The 27,923-nt window shown below is 42.8% G+C and overlaps 1 protein-coding gene across 1 annotated transcript; it reads right to left on the reverse strand.

Annotated features, from left to right (window-relative positions):
• Window positions 1-12,037: 12,037 nt before the first annotated feature.
• LOC110530651 (carbonic anhydrase 4) lies at window positions 12,038-26,643 on the reverse strand. Its single transcript, XM_021613868.3, has 10 exons — window positions 26,502-26,643; window positions 17,214-17,297; window positions 15,246-15,312; window positions 15,128-15,154; window positions 14,790-14,960; window positions 14,498-14,646; window positions 13,778-13,873; window positions 13,586-13,664; window positions 13,261-13,424; window positions 12,038-12,484 (listed from the first exon to the last, which is right to left on the reverse strand). The coding sequence occupies exons 1-10, from the start codon at window positions 26,511-26,513 to the stop codon at window positions 12,293-12,295; spliced, it is 1,041 nt and encodes a 346-aa protein (XP_021469543.2). The 5' UTR covers window positions 26,514-26,643; the 3' UTR covers window positions 12,038-12,292.
• Between the last annotated feature and the right edge of the window lie 1,280 nt (window positions 26,644-27,923).

Consider the following 27,923-nt stretch of genomic DNA (forward strand, 5'->3'; position numbering starts at 1 on the left):
CGAGGTGCTAAAGGAGCTCCTTAAACTTGACCCTAAAAAACATCTGGGTCAGATGGTTTAGACCCTTTCTTCTTTAAGGTTGCTGCCGCTATATATATCTCTGACCTTTTAAACCTGTCTCTCCTCTCTGGGGAGGTTCCCATTGCTTGAAAGGCAGCCATACCCCTCTCCCCACAGGTTTGATTACTACCTCTGAGGGTTTAGAGCTTGAGGTAGTCACCTCATACAAGTACTTGGGAGTATGGCTTGACGGTACACTGTCCTTCTCTCAGTACATATCAAATCTGCAGGCTAAAGTTTAAATTAGACTTGGTTTCCTCTATCGTAAACATTCCTCGTTCACCCAGCTGCCAAACTAGATCGGTAGGTAAGGGTGCTCTTGGGCAGCTAGATGTTCTTTACCATTCGGCCATCAGATTTGCTACCAATGCTCCTTATAGGACACATCACAACACTCTATACCCTTCTGTAAACTGGTCTTTCAACCCTCACTGGTTGATGCTTATTTATAAAAACCCTCTTAGGCCGTACTCACCCCTATCTGAGATATCTACTGCAGCCCTCATCCTCCCCATACAACACCCATTCTGCCAGTCACATTCTGTTAAAGTTCCCCAAAGCTCTCACATCCCTGGGTCACTCTCCTTTTCAGTTCGCTGCAGCTAGCGACTGGAACGAGCTGCAACAAACACTCAAACTGGACAGTTTTATCTCAATCTCTTCATTCAAAGACTCACTCATGGACAATAATCATGGACAATATCAATATTGTTGTCGTGTTGTGTTGCTAATTATCATGGGGCGGCAGGTAGCCTAGTGGTTAGATCGTTGGGCTAGTAACAGGAAGGTTGCAAGATCAAATCTTTGAGCTGACAAGGTACAAGGTAGAAATCTGTCGTTCTGCCCCTGAACAAGGCAGTTAGCCCACTGTTTCTAGGCCGTCATTGAAAATAAGAATTTGTTCTTAACTGACTTGCCTAGTTAAATAAAGGTTAAATAAATACATTAAAAATAATTTAGCTGCCGAAAATGCTGTTGTAGAAGTAATTTCCTTAGTAGGTGACATCAGAGGTCAGCAAGTGGTAGAATTTGGATCTCAGGGATGATGACATTCCCGTTAGTTGGAGGGCCATTCAAGTTGGTTTTCCTTAGTTGTATGTGGTAAATTCGCACTTTCCACTTGGTTACGAAAACAGCATTAGTGAGGTACTGTTATCATTTCCTTCAGACTCTCCTCCTTTTTATGTCAATCACTAATCAACCCAGAAATTGCAGAGCGCCAAATTCAAATGACATAAATAGTAATAATAATCATTCATGAAAATACAAGTGTTATACATCAGTTAAAAGCTTAACTTCTTCTTAATCCAGCCTCCTTGTCAGATTTCAAAAAGGCTTTATGGCGAAAGCATACCATGCGATTATCTGAGGACAACGCCGCTCATACAAAAGCATTACAAACATTTTCCAAACAAGCAGAGGCATCACGAAAGTCAGCAATAGCGATGAAATAAATCACTTACCTCTGAAGATCTTCCTCTGTTTGCAATCACAAGGGTCCCAGCTACACAACACATGGTCATTTTGTTCGATAAAGTCCCTCTTTATATCCCAAAAAAGTCAGTTTAGTTGGCGCGCTTGACTCAGTAATCCACCGTTTTCCCTCGTTTAAAATGCATACAAATGAATCCCGAAAGTTACCAATAAACTTTGTTCAAACAAGTCAAACAACGTTTCTAATCAATCCTCAGGTACCCTAATATGTAAATAAATGATCAAATTTAAGACAGAGAAATGTATGTTCATTACCGGAGATAAATAATGAAGTGAAAAAAAGTTTAAAAAACAAGCCTGAAACTCTTTCTAAAGACTGTTGACATCTACTGGAAGCCCTAGGAACTGCAATCTGGGAGGTATTCCATTGATTTTCCCATAGACATGCATTTTAAGTGGTGTCACCTCCCAAAAATATTTTTTCTGGATGGATTCTCCTCGGGTTTTCACCTGCTTTATCAGTTCTGTTATTACCACATACATTATTTTATCAGTTTTGGAAACTTTTGAGTGTTTTCTACCCAATACTACCAATTATATGCATATCCTAGCTTCTGGGCCTGAGTAACAGGCAGTTTACTTTGGGCACCTCATTCATCCAAACTTCCGAATACTGCCTCCTATCCCTAAGAAGTGTTTTAATGGAACTGTGTAAAGATAGGAGATTGACAAAATAGTATGTTGAATAACTATCCTTGCATACAGAGGAATTATTAAACAAGTGTTAAACAAGGAGTATAAAGTATATACTGGGGTAGAGGAGTATAAATTACAGAGAAATATAGCTATATTATACGGTTGAAATAAATCTATGCTATTGGAATAAATAACGGTAATAGACACATAAAGGACAGTACAGTAGTATGGTTTATAGTAGCACCTACAAGAGGCATTTAGTAATGTGGATAAACAGTAGGAGGAAACAGAGTGTGGACGAGCAATCCATGACTTAACAGACCACTAGTGTAACAGTTTTCCTCCTCTTCTGACGAGGAGTATGATGGATCGGACCAATGCGCAGTGTGGTAAGTGTTTATGTTATTTAATTGGAACAGAAACACTAAACAAAATAACAATGAGAGCGAAACGAAAACGAAACAGTCCTGTAAGGTGCAGCAACACAAAACAGAAAACAACTACCCACAACCCATAGTGGGAAAACAGGCTGCCTAAGTATGGTTCTCAATCAGAGACAACGATAAACAGCTGCCTCTGATTGGGAACCATACCAGGCCAAACACAGAAATACAAAAACATAGAACAACACATAGAATGCCCACCCCAACTCACGCCCTGACCAAACTAAAATAGAGACATAAAAAAGGAACTAAGGTCAGGACGTGACAACTAGGAAGATATAATCCAGGAATGACAGGGATAAATATTAAAGCAACAGAGGAGGATTGGTTTTAAATAGGTGAATAGCACAATAAAAATAACCAAGACAGCATAGCTAGTGCAGATATTAAATGAAGATAAAAGAATAACTAAACAATAAATACAAAATTGAAAGTATGGATATCAGTAGCAATAGGACAAGAAAGAAAGAGAAAAATAAATACTGAGAATTTTTAAAGAAGGAGAAGGATTGTTCAAAAGTATAAAGAAAGCTTATGCTGCAGGTTCAGGAATGTTGAAGAAGGACAATGAAAAGTCAGACAGGAAGAAGGTGGAATGGTTTACACAACCTCCACCATACACCAGTGGGTGTTTGGAGTTGTGGAAATATAGAGAGAAATAGAGGTGAAAGATGATAAGGAGACTCTCTCTGTGCCCTCTTAGGTAAAAGAAAAGGATCTGGAAAGGACAGGGGAGACTGAGCAAGGTGCAGGAAGGAACCCAGAAAAGTTTAACTGTTATGAAAGATGATGTGGAAATAGGAAGACAAGTGTGAATGGTTTTGGTAACATGGGTTATCAATAATAGTGATATTTGAGGTGCTATACTGGAATAAGACATTAAGTAATCTCTATTATTCAGTAATACAATTGCAGACATTATAGTATAGGTTCTAATACAAGGTATTAAGTGCCGTGACTAATTAATTATTGTCTGGGAAGTGGATAGCCCTACCTTGGAAAATAGTTAATAGAAGGATTGGATTGTAGAAGGGGGGGTAAAATAATTAGCAAAGAAGTTACTAAGCCTAAAATGAACTATAAAATGTTTTAGTTAGTTTATGAACATTGTGATGGTTGGCAAAACAATCAGAGACAACCACAGGGCCCTGTGAACCCATGGGCGGGGCCTAATCAGGGATACTAGGGATGCCCAGAGAATCCTACAGGCGAGGGTCAGTTTTCAATGATATCCACGAGAGCTGATCAAGAACTTATGCTGCAAGTTCAAATAGAGAACAGAGGCACACCCACAATGATAGATTCTGGAGCCATCCACACATATGTAAATCCAAATTATGCCTCTCATCTCCCCATGTCTGACAAATATACCAAAACTATAGGATGCTCGGGACAAACGCAGCTAATTCCAGTGACAGCCCAGTTCGTTTAACAGCTGATGGCAGATCAGCATTACTCCCTATTCTAGTGTCAGAACAAACTCTGATTAATTTAAGTGAAGAGATGTAGACTAGTGAAGGTAACAAAAGACAGTCATTTGGAAAATAAGAATTTCGAATTTGAATTGATTAAGAATTGGCTGATGTATTTTCTACATTAGGCACATTACAGGTTCATCTTAAAATAATAGATGTTTACTGAGTGTGAAGCAGTGGTTAGTGATAAAAATATAGTATTTGAAAAGGAGGGTTGATGTAAATGTGATGAGTGTTGACAGTATGTGAATGGTAATATGTTATTAGTACCTTTTTATAGCACTCTAACAATATTTTAGTAATTTGATAGGCTGAGGTTTCAATACAAGGTTAAAGGATGAGTAGAGGGATTGAACCATGAGATTGTAAAAAAGATTAGCTGCGGTTGAAAGCAAGCAGGTAGTGGGACATTTGAAGTAGAGGTATGAGAAACATTATTTGACAGATTTTGATTATTGTTGCTTGGTTTTATAGTTAGGCAACTCCAGTTAATTTGAGCAGGAAGATAATGTATTAAAAAATTATAATCTGTCTCCATTATGTGGAGCAGTGTCCAGTAATGCAAGTATAATGAAATAAGTCTTGACTGCCAAGCTGATAAGACATCACCAACTTTTTGAAGGTTCTACATTTGTTAAACAACAGTTTTGTATTTTACTAAACTTATGCAACAGGTTAAATTGATAGGATTACTGGAAAGGGGCTCTGAGATTGTTTATTTTAAAATGGGGTCAATTCCACTTAATGGAACACTGTATTATCTAATGGGTCTTGAATAAGAATTCTTGCTTCCAGGAAAAATGCAGGTTCAATACAGTGTGTATGTTAATTAAGGGAGACATAGGTGACCATTTCTAAAACAACTTTTTATTTGATGCCCAGGATCAAATATCACTGATTTCTTTAGCTGAGAAATTGACTACATTTGCAAATGAAAAAGTATTACATTTAGAATGGTTAACAGGAACAATCGAAGGTGAAACAGGTATTAAATGTGTCGATTGGAAATTGGTCTATTAACAATACCAGAATATTTGTACATGATTATGACAGTGAGAGACCAATCACATAATATCATATGGGTGTATAGTGACTAAGGGTAGTGCATGCTGAATAAAGCATGGGAAGGCCTGGCCATTTCTGTTTCTTTTTGACATATGGTTTAACACACACATACACCAGCACGCACACACCATTTACTGGTTATGAATATGGGTTAGTGTTGTTGACACTGTGGGATTTATTTTGGATGGGGTCTTTTCAATTCAGTTTTAAATTGGTTATGCAGAAGGATGGAAATGTTTTTGAAATGTGTTTAAAGGGTTTCGGAAGGTCAGGGAAAGAAGTGAGAGAGGAAATATTATAATGGTGTCGATTTCTTTCCTATTGAGACCTGATCAATCTCATTAGAAATGATCGAAACAGCTGGGATTAAATTATAAAATAAATGAAAAAAAACAATCTCTATTCAAATCGTACCACTACTTTGAAATTCTATGATTTTGTCAGGAAATTATAAAGAGTTGTAATCTAAGCTGACTAGTTATTTGAATAAGTACATTTTTTATTTAACATGTAGTTTTTAAGTCACGTGTTCAAAGGGAAAATTAACAGTTCCCTGGGGTCATGGTCTTTGGGTAGACATAAAAATGTACTTTGTTCAGTCTGCATATAGAAGTTAATATATATGTTAACAAGAGATGACAGTTACTCCAAATGGATTGTGATATATGTATTGTTGATTTAATTTTTGGTTTTTGTTTCGATACAAATTTCACCAGATTGGGATTAATGGAGTTTGGGATTCTAGGAGGGGTTAGGGTGATAACTTCATGATCTGATAACTCTTCTGAGAAGTCGCCAGTAGAATAAAGGAGTTATCATGGAGGGTGACATCAGATTGTGTCTTAATACATGGTAGGAGTAATTTGACCACAAACAGTGTGTGTAAACCTCAAAGCCCTCGCTAACCGGCTGGAGAAAGAGCGACAAGGGTGTGCAATACGACAGTGACTTTTAGCACTTCTGAGTCTACACACTGCCAACAGTTTGGACTAAAGAATGCATTGAGTTACTGATCTTTCATTACCAGGCCACTCATGACAGGAAAACAGGTACAAAGGGGGCTGTAATGAACATAGTTATTACTTGTACTAAAAGTTTTATTTTTTTAAATGTACATTTTAATAGGGATGATGTGTGCAAAATTGAGACATTTGAATTTGAGTTAAAGTAAGCACTAAGGACTGTTATTGTGAATTTGGGCTGGATCATTTATAAATGTTTTAGTTATGAGTTGGCAATAAAGCAAGAGAGAGTTGCTTTTGAACAGGTGAGGGTTAGGGGCACTGTTCAAATGTATTAGGCCTAGGGAAGCTCTGGAAACGTTATCTCTAAATTGTTAGAACTTACTGGATGATAGCTTGGGTTAACATAAAGGTTTTTGTTTCTTTTGTTTTATTATGTCATTATAATTTTAATGTTACATTGTATTGATAAATAGAGATGTCTGGGTGATAGAATACAAGTAATTACATGTAAGGTTTATAGTCTGTGTTTTGTAATAACACCCAATGATGGAGATGAAGGAGATGGCGTGAAGACCTGCATAACATGGACATAGAACGTAACGGATGGACGTTTCCCCCCAGATCTAGTTGCATTAAGAGTAGTGGGAAGTTATTAAACAAATGTTTATGTTTATTTTTCTCTTTTCTTGTTAAGTCAATGTGTTTTAAGGTTTTGTGGAACAGGAGAGGGATCATTGTTCCAGAGGAGGGATTGATTGACTTAATGATTTTAGAATGTATTAGTATGTTTATAACTGTAGAAGTGCATTAGGAGTAGTGACTAGTGTGTTATGGGTTAGATGGAATGATATGTAGGTTGAATATTCTTCCAATTCAATAATCTCTTTCCCAATTTCTAACAGCCGGCGAACAGTTGATATATTATAGGCAGTAGTTATTCTCGCGGCAGTTGCAATCACAATTGAAAGCGATTATAGGCATGGGCCATGTTAGTAGTAGCAGGGGTCACTTTAGTAGCATTGTTGGGATATCAGTTTATGAAGACTCATGCCACATAGATTGATAACTGGTAACTGGGAGACTGATGGGAGTACATGGGATGTGGTTATTCAAATGTCACAAATTATGTTGTCAGGAAATAACCCATGTGTTGCAGTGTGTATATCCTCAGGTGAAAACAGAGATAACCAAGGGCATGGGCTGAATTATGGAGATTGAGGGAACATCCAGATACACCAGGAGGGGGTGTTGGGATAGATTTGGTCTGGTCCACACATACGTACCGTATGTGCGTATGGTCCTTACAGCACCTGCAGTGGTAAAGATAGTCATGTCTCTCTTTGGTGGGTGCATAATTCTCACAAGAAGTAAGGTCCAGCTGCATAATGGGTGAGCTTGAAAACACCATGTAATGGGTGAGCTTGAAAACACCATGACAGAGGAAGCAGAGCTAAAGAGAGAGACTAGATTCCACTGTAGACATACATGCAGATGGTTTAAGTCTAGGAGCTACTTGTTCTATTGGTTAATTGATGCATCACATGAGGAGGATAGATGTTGGGGTAATTGTTCTCTAAACAACATGTTGAATGCATTAATGTGAAAGCATATACAGTGCTGAGTTACCTCAAGAGGATGTAACGTTGATTAGGGATACGCACTTGCCTATCAGGGGATGTGCCTATTAAGTGGCAATAAAATCACATGGCTTGGGAACACCTCTCGGAACCTGGGGCCGAATGGGGCAGACTGGGCGAAAGCATGAGGAAGTTTCTTTAGGGATTTTATTTTTGTGGATTCCCGCAGAAACGTATCCTGGAGGCATAGAGTCAGGTGAAGAGAGAGTGGGAATTGTCATGGTCTCATATTTCGGTTTTCATGAATATACATATGCATAACTTACTACATTGTTAACAACCTTTTTGGGATAGGGGGCAGCATTTTCACTTTTGGATGAATAGCGTGCCCAGAGTGAACTGCCTCCTACTCTGTCCCAGATGCTAATATATGCATATTATTATTAGTATTGGATACAAAACACTCTGAAGTTTCTAAAACTGTTTGAATGATGTCTGTGAGTGTAACAGAACTCATATGGCAGGCAAAAACTTGAGAAAAATCCAACCAGGAAGTGGGACATCTGAGGTTTGTGGTTTTTCAAAGCTTTGCCTAGCGGAGTACATGTTGAGAAATGGATGAGGTTGCACTTCCTAGGGCATCCACTAGATGTCAACTGTCTTTTGAAACTCGAATGAGGTTTCTACTATAAAGGAGGGGCTCATGAGACCTGTTTGGGTCAGTGGTCTGGCATAGTGCCTCGGTCTCATGACGCGCACTCCTGACAGAGTTACCTCGCGTTCCAGTGCTTTTTCTGAAGACAAAGGAATTCTCCGGTTGGAACATTATTGATGTTTTATGTTAAAAACATCCTAACAATTGATTTGACATGATTCTAAAGGACTGTAATGGAACTTTGAGTTTTTGTCTGGATGAAATGCTCGCGCCTCATGAAGATGGATTACTGGGCTGAACACGCTAACAACAAGAGGCTATTTGGACATAAATGATGGAACTTTATGGAACAAATCAGTATTTTATTGTCGAACTGGGGTTCCTGGGAGTGCCTTCTGATGAAGTTCATTAAAAGTAAGTGAATATTTATGTTGTTGTTTCTAACTTTGTTGATTCCAAAATGGCGGCTATTCCTCTTGCTGTTTTGGGTTCTGAGCGCCGTTCTCAGATTATGCTTTTTCTGTAAAGTTTTTTTGAAATCTGACACAGCGGTTGCATTAAGGAGAAGTCTATCTTTAATTCTGTGAATAACACTAGTATATTTTATCAATGTTTATTATGAGTATTTCTGCTAAAATCACTGGATGTTTTGGAATCAAAACATTACTGCACGTAAGGCGCCAATGTAAACTAGGATTTTTGGATATAAATATGCACATTATCGAACAAAACATACATGTATTGTGTAACATGATGTCCTATGAGTGTCATCTGATGAAGATCATCAAAGGTTTGTGATTCATTTTATCTATATTTCTGCTTTTTGTGACTCCTATCTTTGGCTGGAAAAATGGCTGTGTGTTTTTTCGACTTGGCAGTGATCTGACATAATCATCTTTAGCTGTAAAGCATTTTTGAAATCGGACACGATGGGTAGATTAATAAGATGTTTATCTTTCATTTGCTGTATTGGACTTGTTAATGTGTGAAAGTTAAATATTTCAAAAAAATATTTTTGAATTTCGCTCGCTGCCTTTTCAGCGGAATGTTGTCGAGGTGTTCCGCTAGCGGAAGCCCTGCGCTAGAAAGGTTAAAGCTTGGTCGCAAATTGGTATTTTTGGGGATATAAGGACGGACTTTATCGAACAAAAGGACCATTTGTGATGTCGCTGGGACCTTTTGGAGTGTCAACAAAAGAAGATCTTCAAAGGTAAGGCATTTATTATATTGCTATTTCTGACTTTCAACCTGCCTGGTTGAAAAATGTTTTTCATGCTTTTATATGCGGGGCGCTGTCCTTTTGTTGTGGAATTGTTAGATATTACCTGTTAGATACTGCTGCACAGTCGAAGCATTAGCATTTCGCTACACTCGCAATAACATCTGCTAACCATGTGTATGTGAACAAGACAATTTGATATGATTTGACTAGTCTCCCAGTCCCTGCAGCTGAAAAACATCCACACAGATGCCACCACCATGCTTCACCGAAGGGATTGTGCAAGGTTTCCTCCAGATGTGAGACTTGGCATTCAGGCCAAAGAGTTCAATCTTGGTTTCATCAGACCAGGGAATCTTGTTTCCCATAGACTGAGGGTCCTTTAGGTGCCTTTTGGCAAACTCCAAGCAGGCTGTCATGTGCCTTTTACTGAGGACTGGCTTCCGTTTGGCCACTCTACCATAAAGGCCTGATTGGTGGAGTGCTGCAGAGATGGTTGTCATTCTGGAAGGTTCTCCCATCTCCACAGAGGAACTCTGGAGCTCTGTCAGACTGACCATCTTGGTCACCACCCTGACCAGGGCCCTTCTCCCTGATTGCTCAGTTTGGCTGGGCGGCCAAATCTAGGAAGAGACTTGGTTGTTCCAAACTTCTTCCAATTAAGAATGATGGAGGCGTCTGTGTTCTTGGGGACCTTCAATGCTGCATAAATGTTTTAGTATCCTTCCCCAGATCTGTGCCTCGACACAATCCTGTCTTGGAGCTCTACGGACAATTGCTTCAACCTCATGACTTGGTTTATGCTCTGACATGCACTGTCAACTGTTGGACCTTATAAGGACAGGTGTGTTCCTTTCCAAATCATGTCCAATCAATTGAATTTACCACAGGTGGACTCCAATCAAGTTGTTGAAACATCTCAAGGATTATCAATGGAAACAGGATGCACGTGAGCTCAATTTTGAGTCTCATAGCAATGCTTATGTAAATAGGGTTTATCTGTTTTTTTATTTTTAATACATTTTCAAAAATGTCTAAAAACCTGTTTTTGCTACATCATTACGGGGAATTGTGTGTAAATTGATGAGGAAAAGGTTTTATTTAAACCATTTTAGAATAAGGCTGTAACGTAACAAAAGGGAAGGTGTCTGAATACTTACGTTATATGCCTACCCATCCACCCCGACCAACCACTCTACTTCGTTTTTGCCTTAAGTAACCGTTTGTCTTATGTAACCGTACCAAACGTAACACATCATACTATTTTGAGTGTCCTGGATTTACTTTTACTATTTTACATCTAGTCTATGAAACCAGGATGTGGTTCTGAGTAAAGTTAATGATGCCTTGACCTTAACAAAGGTCCCAGGACCAGTAAAAGCAAAATGGCCCAGTAACATCAAAGATCCATCAACATATTGTACAGTAGGTATGGGTGCTCTTTTCGGCATATGCATATTTCTTTCGAGGCAAAACCCACCAAAGCTCTTTGGCCACTCATAACGGTGGTAGGTTTTGTGTTGAAGAAAGATGCATATGCAGAAAACAACCCCATACTTACTTTCAAATTGGGTGGTGGATCTTTGTCATGGGGCTATTTTGCTTCCACTGGTCCTGGGCCCTGTTCAGGTCAACTCCAATCAGATGTTATTTTACAGTATTACACAACTTTGAACCCTGAACCCCCCCACACACACTTATTTGGGCTTCCAATCTGTGACATTTGTCATTCACACAAAGCAGTTTACGGTATGTGAACAAGTGTAACATACAGTACAGTTTGACTGCACAGCCTTGGAGTGATGCTAATGCAGCTTGCTTTCAGATATCTTGGCAGTGCTTCAGTGAAATGACGTGTGCACTTATCACATGAAACACACCCACAGTCTCCCAGAAAGCAGATAAACCTGATAATAAATGCCATGGAATATGAGTATCTGCACAAGTTAAACACTGACAATCCAACATCAGAGAGGCCAGGTGGTGGCAAATGTCAAGATAGGTGACGTCACAAGTTTAAATTGCATTGATACCATCATTACCGCCTTTCTTTCTCTCCCTTATCCCAATCCTAATCTCAATCCATTTGTCGCATTCTCATTCTCTCATTCCAGGAGAAATGTCATAATATTTGAGAAATTGAGCATGACACTGGAAGTCTGGCTGGCTGACAACAACCTTGAAGTTCCCCTGACTTCAGAATCTGGAAAGGCTTTTTCTCCTCTGTATCTTTCTCACTCAAGCATTCACAAGGACACCCACACAGCCCTCCAGCACTGCCCCTTCAAATACCACTGTTTGATTTTCAAATCCAAACAACGAGAGGTCTCAAGCCCACAGGAAGTATTTTGTTGTTGTTGAGAGAACCAATCAAAGCTCAAGCCAGCTTTTGCGTGAATACTGCACCAACAACAGACTACATTGAATGTATCAATCATACCTCTCAAGTACATTGACATTCTTTATTGACTTCATGCTCGGGCTTAGTTTACAGTCATCATTGGTAGAAAAGTCTGTAACCTGGGGCTATATTTACCAACCAAGGATTAAACACATTTCGCTATGATTGTTGCTTTTTCCAATAGTTTCTCCTTGGGGTCAAGATGACCCTTGTTGGTAATCGACATAAGGAAAATTTGTTGGTAGATTGAGGGTTCATGGAGATATGGCAATGCACTTCAGGTAAGGAGTATTTCGCCGTCACTAAACCCTCAGCAGCATCCAGGCCAGGGCCATGAGGCCCAGAGAGGAGCACATTGTGGAAGCCCCCGATGCTGGACGGCCCTGGGTCGTCACCACCCAGTCATTGAACGGCTGGATGCTCCTGAAGACATTGGTCATCAAGGCAGAGGTGGAGTTGTGGTCAATGTGCAATGTTGTACTGAAGAGATCAATCTGAGGGGAAAAGGTTAATTAATTTCAGATAGGATCATAGACATAAGTGTGACATCAAGCTGGCCCAATGGCTTTACCCACTGGGCACAAACGTCAGCTCAACATCTAGTTTTAGTTGAGCTGCCAAGTAATGTGAAATCAACTAAACTTTGAGGCAATTGCTCTCCAAGTAAATACATAAATAGATCACAAAAACGACAACTTTAAGGCATGTCACTGCATTCCGGTTAAAAATGTGATTAAAATAAGAAATGTATGAAATGTGTGTAGATATGCCGTACATCCTGTTGCATGCATTTTCCTGCACAGCATGAAATTATAACTTTTAGAGTGCTCAAGGTTTTGAAAAGGCTTCTAAAGATTGTAATCGCCACATTAAATGTTCCTTCTTAATTTGCCCTAACAAAAAATTTAGCAACCCCTATAAAAAAGTCCTTTAATTATAATCCACATAATACACATTTCCTTTTGCTGCAGGTCTATTTCCTGCTGTTTGAAACTGGCTCAAATTATTAAGATATCGGATCTTTATGTTCATGACTTCTTGAAGAGCCAATTAATACGTCACAATCTCTTTTGTTGGACCACCCCAGATGAAAGATCTGTATATTTTTGAATCATAACTTTTATAATGTTTCATAAGCAGAATGGATAAGGAATGGATCCTACACTTAAAGATATTAAAATACAGTCCATGTTTCTTGTCGGAGCTATGTTTATTGTCTGCTAAGAAGAAATTGTGTTCAGTTTCTGGTGAAATTGTTGCACAAACTCACCAAGTCCTGGCTGACTTTAATAGGGTCCTTGAACACGGTCCAAACTACAGCCTCGTTGCAATTTGGAGTAGTCAGTGATCCATTGTAACGGTAGTATTTGGTACGGTCCACCCCTTCCAGGAGCTCATCCAATGAAATAGCATGAGTAATGTTTACAATATCATCTTGAGGAAGAGAGAAAGAAAAAACGTATATAAAATCATATGCTACTGAAATTGAACAAGAAAATGACTAATTTTGAATTCAAAGAGAAAACTAATGCCAAATCCTCTTCCAAACTTTATTTTGAGGAAGTAGTCAGAACAAGTCAAATCTCTCCTCACACCTTTTAGTGTGATGTTGGCCAAGTAGGATGTCAGAGTATTCCAGGCTGCTGGTGAACCAGTCACATTACCCGGCATGGCCTTTATGGAACAAGATTGACTTTATAAACAAAAACAGCAATAAAACATGTAAATGCCTAATCTACTGTAGAAAAATGGATGCCATTTCTATGAAGGTTAAAGCATCCTCTCACCTCTATGAAGAAGCCAAGAGCAGCGAGTCCCGTGCTGTCTGCAACGGCCGTGGTCGTGTTACCGTTGTGCGAAGACTTTGCATTTACTATGTGCAACTGAAAGGTGAAGCATAACAGTTGATCTAAAAAGTTATCTGAATCCACTGGAAAATTAAAACACTGTAATGATACATTTAAAAAGGTAGACTACAATCTGCTATATATACAGCTGTTCAAGGGTCATTTAAATGAATGATATATATATGCCCACTGATTCTTAAGGAATATAACTTATAAATGCCTCAGGAGCTCAGTACAACAGTCAGATTATTAAACCATTTATGAATATGAGATTGGTTACATCTCCGCACCTGTCAGCTTTATAGTAAACCAAGTGTTGGGGCTGCAGTTGAGCTGGGGGGGAATTAATTCATTCTGGACTAAGGCTAAATGAAGACCTTGACATTGATCCATTGTAGTATGGTATATGTGCATTACTATGAGAAGTGTCACCCAATGATAAATGGGCTAAATTCAGATTCTTCAGAACCCTTCTCCCAGAGAGTACTAATACATTTCCCCTCTTGAATATAAGAGGAATGGATTAGTGCTTGGAATATGGTGGAAACTCCCTCCAGGCATGCTTGCACTAATCCTTGAAGGGGGGGGTGGATGAGGGGACACTTCTGGAGAAAGGTATAGAATCAGAACGCAGTAATGTTGTGTTGAACCTTCTCATACCTCCATGGGGTAGCGGGTTCCATCCACTGTGTGCTCTGACCCAGGTACTGAGGTACCATTCCCCCAGTGGAGGTGGAACTGCAGGCTGTCGTAGGCCTCAGACAGTGCCCCACCTGTAACCTGAACGCCACTTGTCAGTTCCACTTTGACTGAAAGAAAGAGAGGAGGAACAAAAGAGAGGAATTGGTTACATTTTGCACATAAGGGTTCCTGGTTTGGTTAACACATTTTCCTCAAGTGGGACTTTGTGTGTATGGATTGAGAAGGCAAGGCATCCATCCATTCTCCTCACCAGTTTTGCCAGTGTTCTTGATATTCTTCATTGTATAATTGTCTCCGTATTTGGTGAAGGTGAAGGCAGTCAGGGTTTCATCGCCCACTGCTGATGCAGAGACGATGTTGATGGGAGACTGACGGGATCCATTGCAATGTTCACTGGCAATGGTGGACCAGGTGGTGTCATCTTAACATGGAATCAATCATACCATGGTGTCAATGTACCATCGTTTTATAAGGGTCATATAATATGCTAATAAATCATTTCTCTAGTCTATCATCCACTGCTATCGCAATCACTTCAATTTGTGAGTAGAAATTACACTGTAACCAGTGGGTAAAATCAATACTTACCACAACTAGGATCATGGTAACACCACACTGTTAAAATTGAAGAAGGGAAAAAGTTATGCAGAGTCACAACATTGATAGAATAGTCACAGTCCAACAAAATAATAGAATAATCACTTACAACCGCCTGCAGCACCGTATGTAGTGGGGACAAAGAGTGTCGCAACGATAACCACAAGTTGATTCATCTGAAAGCGAGATAAAGGCAATTATGAATGGAGAGACCACTAAAAGCACCGACCAACACAAGACATCCATGCACTTAGAAAAGTGGTTGAAATTTGGTCAGTCCGCCCTGGTCTTAATTCTCTTCATCCACAACGTCCACAAACGTAGACGACTAGGATTGGTTCCGATTTGGTCGAATCCGTACTGGCCTTGATTTGACCCAAATATAGGCATTGATATTTCACAAGTTTGGACACTACTGTAGTCTACTATGCTCTACTGTACTGTACTGTGCTCTCCAAACTTGTGAAACATGGACATCTATGATTGGTTCAGATTTGGTCCAGACCGACCCAAAACAATTTGGTCTTGTTTGGCGGCGGAGGTCATTAGTATAATACCCAGTGTGCTTTGAACATGTTAATTGTTATATATTGGTCATTTAGAAGATCCTTATCCAAAGTGACTTACAGTTGGTGCAATCAACTAAGGGAGATAAACAACCACATACAATATCACAGTCCTAGTGAGTAGGGGTGTTAACCCCGGTGTCCTGGCTGCAGATCTTAATTTGACCCAGATAGGATTTTTACATACCAAATAACCACATCATATGTTATAGCAATCTGTCAGTCGATGACAGTCTTTAACATGGCATTGGTTAATGCATGCAACATCTAAGCAGGGGAACGCGACCAAAATGTCTTTTGGGAAAGGCTGGCATTAAAACTCCTCCTTTATCTGTTGTTGGACATCTGTCAGGTTCTCCAGCAACACTGAATCTTTTTTGTTTACTTTGTGTGCATCCAAGAAGCAAACATGAGTAAATAGACATGTGTTTTGTTTGACTGTTTTCACTGATGCGGGTGATTGTTTTGAGTTGACTCACGATTGTTTGTAAATGTATATACGGCTCCCGGAGCACATTTTCCTTTGTTATGTTGGCGGGTAAAGTATCGAGCTGATTACTCCGTTTCCTATCTCTTTTATTTTTGAATTCATTCTGTTAATTATAAATAATTATTTCTGATCTGAGTTATGACATGAGTAAGAATAAATGATGTCATGTTGAAACTACCTTGATGAATTCTGATTGTTTGCCATTATTGAATAGTGACTATCTTTATGATTTGATTTATGCTTTATGGCATTTTATTTATTATTGTTTGTCTCAGATTTTAATTCCAACACACTCTGAATCAATTAAAAGTCAACAACAGTGAGACTAACCAACTCTGTGTCTTTCCTTCTGCCAAACCTTATTAGTTCATCAATTTCTTCTCCTGGCCAAACCAGTCCCCCTGGCCTAACCAGTCACCCGAGTGCCAACACTCATTTTTAAAAACGTTTCTGTAACCGTTGTTGAAGTGTTCTGTTGGTTCTTCAGAACTTTGCACATGACCACTGCCAGTTCTGATGCTTTTGGGCAAGTGACAGATTTGAGCAATTTTAAATATTCCATAGGCCTACTGCGATCTTTTATTCCACACTGAAGTCCTATATTACTTGGAAATGTTACTTTTGAACATGCACATAATGCTTTCTTTGTTGACATGTATATATAAGTGATTATGTATGGCTGAAATATGGCCGTAGAAACAATTACCAAAACAATATGTATTTTTAACATCCGGAAAATAATTTTAAATGTCCATAAACAATGTATTTTCGATACCCCAACCTCACACTCTTTGTAATTCATCCCTTGGTAAATTACTAGGAAGCATGAAAACAAAAAAAATGAATAAACACTGACTTCCCATCACATGATTTGGCATAAATGCAGTGAAACAGCTGTAACTTCTTAGCCCAGCCTAGTCAATGAGATGTGTGCCACTTCAAACATACCATATCTTAAAAGCAGGGCATATTATTCCATAAATGTATATGTATGTTAGCATCAATGCCAGAATCATCTTACCTTAAAGCCACACCTGTCTTCACCTCTCAGTCCTGTGCGCTCAGCCTCCCATCCTTCCTCTTTATATTCAGTGGCACACCTCAACTAGAAATAATAAACACACCTCCTTTTTTATCTCAGCCGGTGGGTTTCAAGTTGTGTGTTCAAAATGGTGTAATACTGTAAAAAGAACGGCTATTTGGAAAGAAGAAAGTTAGGTGAGCTTTGCCGGGAAATTTATGCAGTATCTGTGGCAATGACAATATTGAAAGATTAACTTGGACCTTAAGAAAAATGAAACAGTCAGCTTTAGCAAACTCCAAAATCTTGGCTTCAGACTAGTCCTCATAGCAGCACAACCAGTCAACCTAGATAAAGTGACATGATTTAACAGTAGGCTATTTGGTCTACAGTTCATCAGTGTTTTAAACTATACAACAGCTTCAGACAAAATACATCCAAAATGGAACATTATTTGCAACCTGACATAGAAACAAACTGCATAGATGAACATATAGATTGGGGGAATCTCTTCACACTCCTTGACTCCCTTTTGAATAGAAGGATGTTTTCTCTTCTCAGAAGAAAAATTGTCCTGCTCCAAAAGAAGCATTCCTCCTTCCTCCTTTCCAGCCTTCCTGACCTTACTAAAATTCAAACCCTGTTTATGTGTTAATTGCTCTACAACATAGCTTTCTTAGTGTCCAACACGCTTTCTCTACCCTTAACCTTGTTCTGAACACCTCCAAAACAAGGTCATGTGGTTTGGTAAGAAGAATGCCCCTCATCCCATAGGTGTTATTACTACCTCTGAGGGTTAAGAGCTTGAGATAGTCACATCATACATGTACTTGGGAGTATGGCTAGAGTGTGCTCTGTCCTTCTCTCAGCACATGTCAAAGTTGCAGGCTAAAGTTAAATCTAGACTTGGTTTCCTCTATCGTAATCGTTCCTCTTTCACCCCAGATAACCATCCTTCCAATGCCAGATTACGGAGATATACTTTATCGATCGGCAGGTAAGGGTGCTCTAGAGCAGCTAGATGTTCTTTACCAGTTGGCCATCAGATTTGCCACCAGTGCTCCTTAAAGGACACATCGCTGCGCTCTATACTCCTCTGTAAACTGGTCATCTCTGTATACCTGTCGCAAGACCCACTGGTTGATGCTTATTTATTAAACCCTCTTTGGCCTCACTCCCCCCTATCTGAGATATCTACTGCAGCCCTCATCCTCCACATACAACACCCGTTCTGCCCGTCACATTGTGTTAAAGGTCCCCAAAGCACACACATCCCTGGGTCGCTCCTCTTTTCAGTTTCCTGCAGCTAGTGACTTTAACGAGCTGCAACAAACACTCAAACTGGACAGTTTTATCGCAATCTCTTCATTCAAAGACTCAATCATGGACACTCTTACTGACAGTTGTGGTTGCTTTGTGTGATGTATTGTTGTCTCCACCTTCTTGCCCTTTGTGCTGTTGTCTGTGCCCAATAATGTTTGTACCATGTTTGGTGCTGCTACAATGTTGTGTTGCTACCATGTTGTTATGTTGTGTTGCTACCATGCTTTGTTGTCATGTGTTACTGTTAGGGTGCGTGAATGAGGACCCAAAAGCGAATTAACAAACAGAGTACTTTAATGACGAACATACGTGGGCTCAGATGGACAGGTAGATTCCGACAGGACAGGACAAGGTTGCAGCACACACGATGATAGTCTGGTTCAGGCATGAGACACATAAACAAACAAACAAGAATCCGACAAGGACAGGAGCAGAAACAGAGACAGATATAGGGACCTAATCAGAGGGAAAAAGGGAACAGGTGGGGAACGGGGTGAATGGGTAATTAGGAGGAGACAAGGCACAGCTGGGGAAAAGAGGGGGAGAAAAGGTAACATAACAACGACCAGCAGAGGGAGACAGGGTGAAGGGAAAGGACAGAGACAAGACAACATGACAGTACCCCCCCACTCACCGAGCGCCTCCTGGCGCACTCGAGGAGGAAGCCTGGCGGCAACGGAGGAAATCATCGATCAGCGCACGGTCCAGCACGTCCCGAGAGGGAACCCAACTCCTCTCCTCAGGACCGTACCCCTCCCAATCTACTAGGTACTGATGACCACGGCCCCGAGGACGCATGTCCAAAATCCTACGGACCCTGTAGATGGGTGCGCCCTCGACAAGGATGGGGGGGGGGGGGGGGAAGACGAGCGGGGGCGCGAAGAACGGGCTTGACACAGGAGACATGGAAGACCGGGTGGACGCGACGAAGATATCGCGGCAGAAGAAGGCGCACTGCGACAGGGTTAATGATTTGAGAGATACGGAATGGACCAATGAACCGCGGGGTCAACTTGCGAGAAGCCGTCTTAAGGGGAAGGTTCTGAGTGGAGAGCCAAACTCTCTGACCGCGACAATATCTAGGGCTCTTCGTTCTACGCTTATTAGCAGCTCTCACAGTCTGCGCCCTATAACGGCAAAGTGCAGACCTGACCCTCTTCCAGGTGCGCTCGCAACGTTGGACAAAAGCCTGAGCGGAGGGGACGCTGGACTCGGCGAACTGAGATGAGAACAACGGAGGCTGGTACCCGAGGCTACTCTGAAAGGGAGATAGCCCGGTCGCAGACGAAGGAAGCGAGTTGTGGGCGTATTCTGCCCAGGGGAGCTGTTCTGACCAAGACGCAGGGTTGCGAAAAGAAAGACTGCGTAAGATGCGACCAATAGTCTGATTGGCCCGTTCTGCTTGACCGTTAGACTGGGGGTGAAAGCCGGAAGAGAGACTGACGGAAGCCCCAATCAAACGGCAAAACTCCCTCCAAAATTGAGACGTGAATTGCGGACCTCTGTCCGAAACGACGTCTGACGGAAGGCCATGAATTCTGAAAACATTCTCGATGATGATTTGTGCCGTCTCTTTAGCAGAAGGAAGCTTAGCAAGGGGAATGAAATGAGCCGCCTTAGAGAACCTATCGACAACCGTAAGAATAACAGTCTTCCCCGCTGACGAAGGCAGTCCGGTGACAAAATCTAAGGCGATGTGAGACCACGGTCGAGAGGGAATAGGAAGCGGCCTGAGACGGCCGGCAGGAGGAGAGTTACCGGACTTAGTCTGCGCGCAGACCGAACAAGCAGCCACGAAACGACGCGTGTCATGCTCCCGGGTGGGCCACCAGAAACGCTGGCGAATGGAAGCAAGCGTACCCCGAACGCCAGGGTGACCGGCTAACTTGGCAGAGTGAGCCCACTGAAGAACGGCCAGACGAGTAGGAACGGGAACGAAAAGAAGGTTCCTAGGACAAGCGCGCGGCGACGGAGTTTGAGTGAGTGCTTGCTTTACCTGCCTCTCAATTCCCCAGACAGTCAACCCGACAACACGCCCCTCAGGGAGAATCCCCTCGGGGTCAGTGGAGGCTACTGAAGAACTGAAGAGACGAGACAAAGCATCAGGCTTGGTGTTCTTAGAGCCCGGACGATAAGAAATCACGAACTCGAAACGAGCGAAAAACAGCGCCCAACGCGCCTGACGCGCATTAAGTCGTTTGGCAGAACGGATGTACTCAAGGTTCCTATGGTCAGTCCAAACGACAAAAGGAACGGTCGCCCCCTCCAACCACTGTCGCCATTCGCCTAGGGCTAACCGGATGGCGAGCAGTTCGCGGTTACCCACATCATAGTTACGTTCCGACGGCGACAGGCGATGAGAAAAATACGCGCATGGGTGGACCTTGTCGTCAGAGAGGGAGCGCTGAGAAAGGATGGCTCCCACTCCCACCTCTGATGCGTCAACCTCGACAACGAACTGTCTAGAGACGTCAGGTGTAACAAGGATAGGAGCGGATGTAAAACGATTCTTGAGGAGATCAAAAGCTCCCTGGGCGGAAACGGACCACTTAAAGCACGTCTTGACAGAAGTAAGGGCTGTGAGAGGAGCTGCCACCTGACCGAAATTACGGATGAAACGACGATAGAAGTTCGCGAAGCCGAGAAAGCGCTGCAGCTCGACACGTGACTTAGGGACGGGCCAATCAATGACAGCTTGGACCTTAGCGGGATCCATCTTAATGCCTTCAGCGGAAATAACAGAACCGAGAAATGTGACGGAGGAGGCATGAAAAGTGCACTTCTCAGCCTTCACGAAAAGACAATTCTCTAAAAGGCGCTGGAGGACACGTCGAACGTGCTGAACATGAATCTGGAGTGACGGTGAAAAAATCAGGATATCGTCAAGGTAAACGAAAACAAAGATGTTCAGCATGTCTCTCAGGACATCATTGACTAATGCCTGAAAGACAGCTGGAGCGTTAGCGAGGCCGAAAGGAAGAACCCGGTATTCAAAGTGCCCTAACGGAGTGTTAAACGCCGTCTTCCACTCGTCCCCCTCCCTGATGCGCACGAGATGGTAAGCGTTACGAAGGTCCAACTTAGTGAAAAACCTGGCTCCCTGCAGGATCTCGAAGGCTGAAGACATAAGAGGAAGCGGATAACGATTCTTCACTGTTATGTCATTCAGCCCTCGATAATCTATGCAGGGGCGCAGAGACCCGTCCTTCTTCTTGACAAAAAAAAACCCCGCTCCGGCGGGAGAGGAGGAGGGGACTATGGTACCGGCGTCAAGAGCTACAGACAAATAATCTTCGAGAGCCTTACGTTCGGGAGCCGACAGAGAGTATAGTCTACCCCGGGGGGGGGTGGTTCCCGGAAGGAGATCAATACTACAATCATACGACCGGTGTGGAGGAAGAGAGGTGGCCCTGGACCGACTGAACACCGTGCGCAGATCGTGATATTCCTCCGGCACCCCTGTCAAATCACCAGGCTCCTCCTGTGAAGAAGAGACAGAGGAAACAGGAGGGATAGCAGACATTAAACATTTCACATGACAAGAGACGTTCCAGGAGAGGATAGAATTACTAGACCAATTAATGGAAGGATTATGACAAACTAGCCAGGGATGGCCCAAAACAACAGGTGTAAAAGGTGAACGAAAAATTAAAAAAGAAATGGTTTCACTATGATTACCAGAAACAGTGAGGGTTAAAGGTAGCGTCTCACGCTGAATCCTGGGGAGAGGACTACCATCCAGGGCGAACAAGGCCGTGGGCTCCTTTAACTGTCTGAGAGGAATGTCATGTTCCCGAGCCCAGGTCTCGTCCATAAAACAGCCCTCCGCCCCAGAGTCTATTAAGGCACTGCAGGAAGCTGACGAACCGGTCCAGCGTAGATGGACCGACAAGGTAGTGCAGGATCTTGAAGGAGAGACAGGAGTAGTAGCGCTCACCAGTAGCCCTCCGCTTACTGACGAGCTCTGGCCTTTTACTGGACATGAAGTGGCAAAATGACCAGCGGAACCGCAATAGAGACAGAGGCGGTTGGTGATTCTCCGTTCCCTCTCCTTAGTCGAGATGCGGATACCTCCCAGCTGCATGGGCTCAGCACCCGAGCCGGCAGAGGAAGATGGTAGTGATGCGGAGAGGGAGGCGACGGAGAGCGCGAGCTCCTTTCCACGAGCTCGGTGACGAAGATCAACCCGTCGCTCAATGCGAATAGCGAGTTCAATCAAGGAATCCACGCTGGAAGGAACCTCCCGGGAGAGAATCTCATCCTTTACCTCTGCGCGGAAACCCTCCAGAAGACGAGCGAGCAAGGCCGGCTCGTTCCAGCCACTGGAGACAGCAAGAGTGCGAAACTCAATAGAGTAGTCTGTTATGGATCGATTGCCTTGACATAGGGAAGACAGGGCCCTGGAAGTGGCCGGTGGATCGAGGCGGAGATGGTGAACCTGTTCTGTGAGGTTGGAGACTTGGGTGGCCAGGGTCTCAACGGCATGTCGAGCAGCAGACAATTCCTGCTTGTGTCTGCCTAGCATCGCTCCCTGGATCTCGACGGCTGAGTGGAGAGGATCCGAAGTCGCTGGGTCCATTCTTGGTCGGATTCTTCTGTTAGGGTGCGTGAATGAGGACCCAAAAGCGAATTAACAAACAGAGTACTTTAATGACGAACATACGTGGGCTCAGATGGACAGGTAGATTCCGACAGGACAGGACAAGGTTGCAGCACACACGATGATAGTCTGGTTCAGGCATGAGACACATAAACAAACAAACAAGAATCCGACAAGGACAGGAGCAGAAACAGAGACAGATATAGGGACCTAATCAGAGGGAAAAAGGGAACAGGTGGGGAACGGGGTGAATGGGTAATTAGGAGGAGACAAGGCACAGCTGGGGAAAAGAGGGGGAGAAAAGGTAACATAACAACGACCAGCAGAGGGAGACAGGGTGAAGGGAAAGGACAGAGACAAGACAACATGACAGTTACTGCCTTGCTATATTGTTGTCTTAGGTCTCTATTTATGTAGTGTTGTGTTGTCTCTCTTGTTGTGATGTGTGTTTTGTCCTATATTTATATTGTATTTATTTTAAATGTTTTATTCCAGGTCCCTGTCCCCGCACGATGCCTTTTGCCTTTTTGCAGGCCGTCATTGTAAATGAGAATTTGTTCGTAACTGACTTGCCAAGTTAAATAAATACAAATAAATACATTTGTCCCTGCCTGTAAGATATGTTATGCTAAAGTACTGAAATTCCCACAAAAGAATGTTGTTTCATAACGTTCTCTGAACTATTTGAGATCATTCCCAATGTCAAGTCATTTGCAGAATGTTTCTAGAACATCACAAAAATGGAAATGAAATGTAACCATGTTTAGAACATTTAGGAAACCTGCTGTTAAAGTATTGACATACCAAGAAAATCATGTTTTTTTGTGCTGAGAATTCTGAGAATGTTCCAAATCCAAGCAACTATCCTGCACCTTTACTAGAAAGTTGTACTCAAACTAACCATAGGACTACCATGCTCTCACCAAACTCTGATAAATATTTGGTTCTCAGAACATTATGTCCAAGCTTGGTTATCTTCACCTTTTCCATTCAAGCGCGACCTACACTACACACTGATATGAACTGTGGGAAAAATAAAAAAATAACAAAGTATTGAATAGAAGCAAGGAAACCCAGGCAGACACCATTATGTGCCAATTTAATCAATCATTTCTGAGATTTTTATGAGAAAACTGGTTCTCTTCGGAGATTTGTAGATCCCGTTGAAGATGCATGTGTCACGATTTTCTTTATTTGCAAATGTCGCCAACAAAACAATAATACAACACAAACGAGCGTGAAGATCCATAAGGCTCAACATGCACAAACGAAGACAACTACCCACAACTACCAAAAGGAAAAAAACGCTGCCTAAGTATGATTCCCAATCAGAGACAACGATAGACAGCTGTCCCTGATTGAGAACCATACCCGGCCAAAACATAGAAACAAACAACATAGAATGCCCACCCCAAATCACACCCTGACCTAACCAAAAATAAAAATAAAACAGCTCTCTAAGGTCAGTACCCCCCCAAAGTTGCGGACTTCCGGCCGCAAACCTGAACCTATAGGGGAGGGACCGGGTGGGCATCTACCCTCGGTGCCGGCTCTGGCTCGGGACGTAGCCCCCGCTCCACCTCTGGCTCCCCCCACTTTGGTGGTGCCTCTGGTGCGGGGACCCTCATCGCCGACCCCAGACTGGGGACCCTCTCTGCAGGCCCCGGACTGGGGACCCCCGCCACATGCCCCAGACTGGGGACTCTCGTTGCAGGCCCCGGACTAGGGACCCTCATTGCAGGCCCCGGACTGGGGACCGTCGCTGGAGGTTCTGGACTGGCCTGTGGAGCAGGCACAGGATGAACCGGGCTGTGGGGGAGCACTGCAGATCTGGTACTTATCCTTGGCACCACTCTTCCAGGCTGAATGCCCACTTTAGCCCGGCACCTCCAGACCACAGGCACAGGTCGAACCGGGCTGTGAGGGAGCACTGGAGATCTGGTGCTTAACACTTGCACCGCTCCTCGTGGCTGAATGTCCACTTTAGCCCGGCACGTGCAGGCTCAGGACGCACTGAACTGTCACAGCGCACCGGAGACACAATGCGCAGAGCCGGCGCAGGATACCCTAGGTCGAAACGGCACACCGGAGACCAAGAGCCCTGAGCTGGCACAATCTGCCCTGGCTGGATGCCCACTCTAGCGTGGCACTTGCGGAGAGCTGGCTCCGAGCGCACCGGGCTGTGGAGATACCGTGCGCTTTACTGCATAACACGGTGCCTGACCAGTACCACGCTCCTTGCCGTGAGCACAGGGAGTTAGCTCCGCCAACCTCCCCATGTGCCCCCTCCCAAATTTTGGGGGGAGTGTCTTCTCGGGCTTCCGTCGATGACTTGCCTCCTCATATCGTAGCCGCTCCTGCTTCGCTGCCTTTATCTCCTCCTTTGGACAGCGATATTCTCCAGCCTGCCCCCAGGGTCCGTTACCGTCCAGGATCTCCTCCCATGTCCATGAGTCCCTTTCTCCACGCTGCTTGGTCCTTTGGTGGTGGGTAGTTCTGTCACGATCATCGTATGGAATGGATCAACGTACAGCGTTGTGAGCGTACCTCGTGAGCGTAAACAAACAGCATAGAATGCCCACCCCAAATCACACCCTGACCTAACCAAATAGAGAAACAAAACGTCTGTCTAAGGTCAGGGCGTGACAGCATGTCAATATGTTGGCAAATATAGTCCCAGGTTACGGAGTTTGCTACCAATGATGACTGTAAACTAAGCCAGGACATGACGTCAATAAAAAATGGCAATGTACTTGAGAAGTATGATTGATAAATTCATTGTAGTGTTGCCTTAGTTACTGCTCATATTTCTGTGTTGCAGCTTGGCTGACAAAACTCACATAGTACACAGCAAGGGAGAGCAGTGACACACTGATCTGGACAGGAGTCCGTTGTAAGTGCAGTATTAATGCAGACTTTAGCTTGAGCTTTGATTGGTTCTCTCAACAACAACAAAAAAGTCCTGTGGGCTTGAGACCTCTCGTTGTATGGATTTGAATATCCAATCGTTGTTTTGGAAGGGTGCCGCGCTCGGGGGCTGTGTGGCTGTCCAGTCCATGTGGGTTTTGAGTGAGAAGACAGAGGAGAAACAGCCTTTCCAGATTCTGATGTCAGGGGAACTTCAAGTTTGTTGTCAGCCAGCCAGACTACCAGTGCCATGCTCTACTTCTCAAATATTCTGATATTTCTACTGGAATGTACATGTGACATTCAAGAGAATGCGACAAATGGATTGAGATTACGATTGAGATAATGGAGAGCAAGAAAGGCGGTAATGATGGTATCAATGCATTTTAAACTTGTGACATTCGCAACCACCTCTCCTCTCTGACGTTGGATAGTTAGTGTCTTGTGAAGATACTCACATTCCATGGCATTGATTATCAGGTTTATCCGCTTTGTGGGAAGAGGAGGAAGAGGGTCAGCATTCCTGGAACACTGGGGGCAGCACTGGTGTACACTATCCTGCCGTGAAGGGACTGCTAGCCGTGGTAAATGTCGTGGTAGTCTGCGTGGGGGGGGGGACATCTTCATCTAACACAGAGATAACAAGACAATGAGAGCGAGACAGATGCAGGTAGAGAGAGAGGGGCAGCTGCAGGATTAATTGCCAATAGTAACTCCCATAAATACCAGTTACCATAACACTTCATTTTTTTGTAGGCCTATTGCAGAAACCTTTGCATATTATGTGATAACTAGCTGGCCTTTAAAAAAAGGAGGTAGAGGAAGAAGGTTAATGAAAACAACAGGTCGACGTTTATTGTCATGAATTGCCCTGGAAGCAGAATTGAGCGATTTCTGCTTGATGGGCCAGCTGCAAAGTCAATATTAGCAACAGTATATTGTAAAAATTCATTAAAACAAAAATGTGAGTTTTGGTCTTAATTTAAATTCAGAGTTAGCCATTTGGGTTAGCAGTGTGGTTAAGGTTAGGGTTAAGATTAAGCACTGGGTACACACATCAATTCAATGTACAGTATATTCCACATTGATTCCACAATGTTGATGCAACCAGTGTGTGCTCAGTGAGTAGGATTCGGTTTCAAATCTGATTTTATGACTTTGAGGCTGTGCCAGCTTGCGACCACTCTGCAGAACTGCCTCCAGAACAAGATTCATGACGAAAAACTCTAACCTGCAAACAAGCCGGGGTGTGACAGACGTGCAGAGAATTTCTAAATGACATGATCGGTTTAAGCACATTCAATGTAATGTAATGCAGAAGAGAAGACAGAGGGATCATGTACACTGCAGTGAGTTGTGTGAGATACCACCACCCTGATGTGTTTTTCATTGTGCCTGACACACGCACACATGTAGAACAGCCCACTGGGCACAAACTGATTCAATCAACATTGTTTCAAAATCATTTCAACGTTTTGTGAAGTGGAGACTACTAATTGGATTTGAAGAGTCACCTCTTCACTGTTGACGTTGAGACTGGTGTTTTGCGTGTACTATTTAATGAAGCTGCCAGTTGAGGACTTGTGAGGCATCTGTTTCTCAAACTGGACACTCTAATGTACTTGTCCTCTAGCTCAGTTGTGCACCGGGGCCTCCCACTTATCTTTATATTACAACAATAGGCTGGGCAGCACTTCCTACTGGAGAATTGATCTATCTACAGCTAACCTTTGGTCTCACATCCAAGGTTTTAAACAAGCCCAGCCCTGCTTAACTATGATATTTATGACTGACTATTACCAATATAACATCGTGAGAATGATTGCTGAGAGATCACAACTTGAAAAACGAAATAGATTCACTATTACTATCAAAGGGTA

This window comes from Oncorhynchus mykiss, chromosome 8, assembly GCF_057628025.1.
Source record: "Oncorhynchus mykiss isolate SJ-2025 chromosome 8, ASM5762802v1, whole genome shotgun sequence".
NCBI classification, from domain to species: Eukaryota; Metazoa; Chordata; class Actinopteri; order Salmoniformes; family Salmonidae; genus Oncorhynchus; species Oncorhynchus mykiss.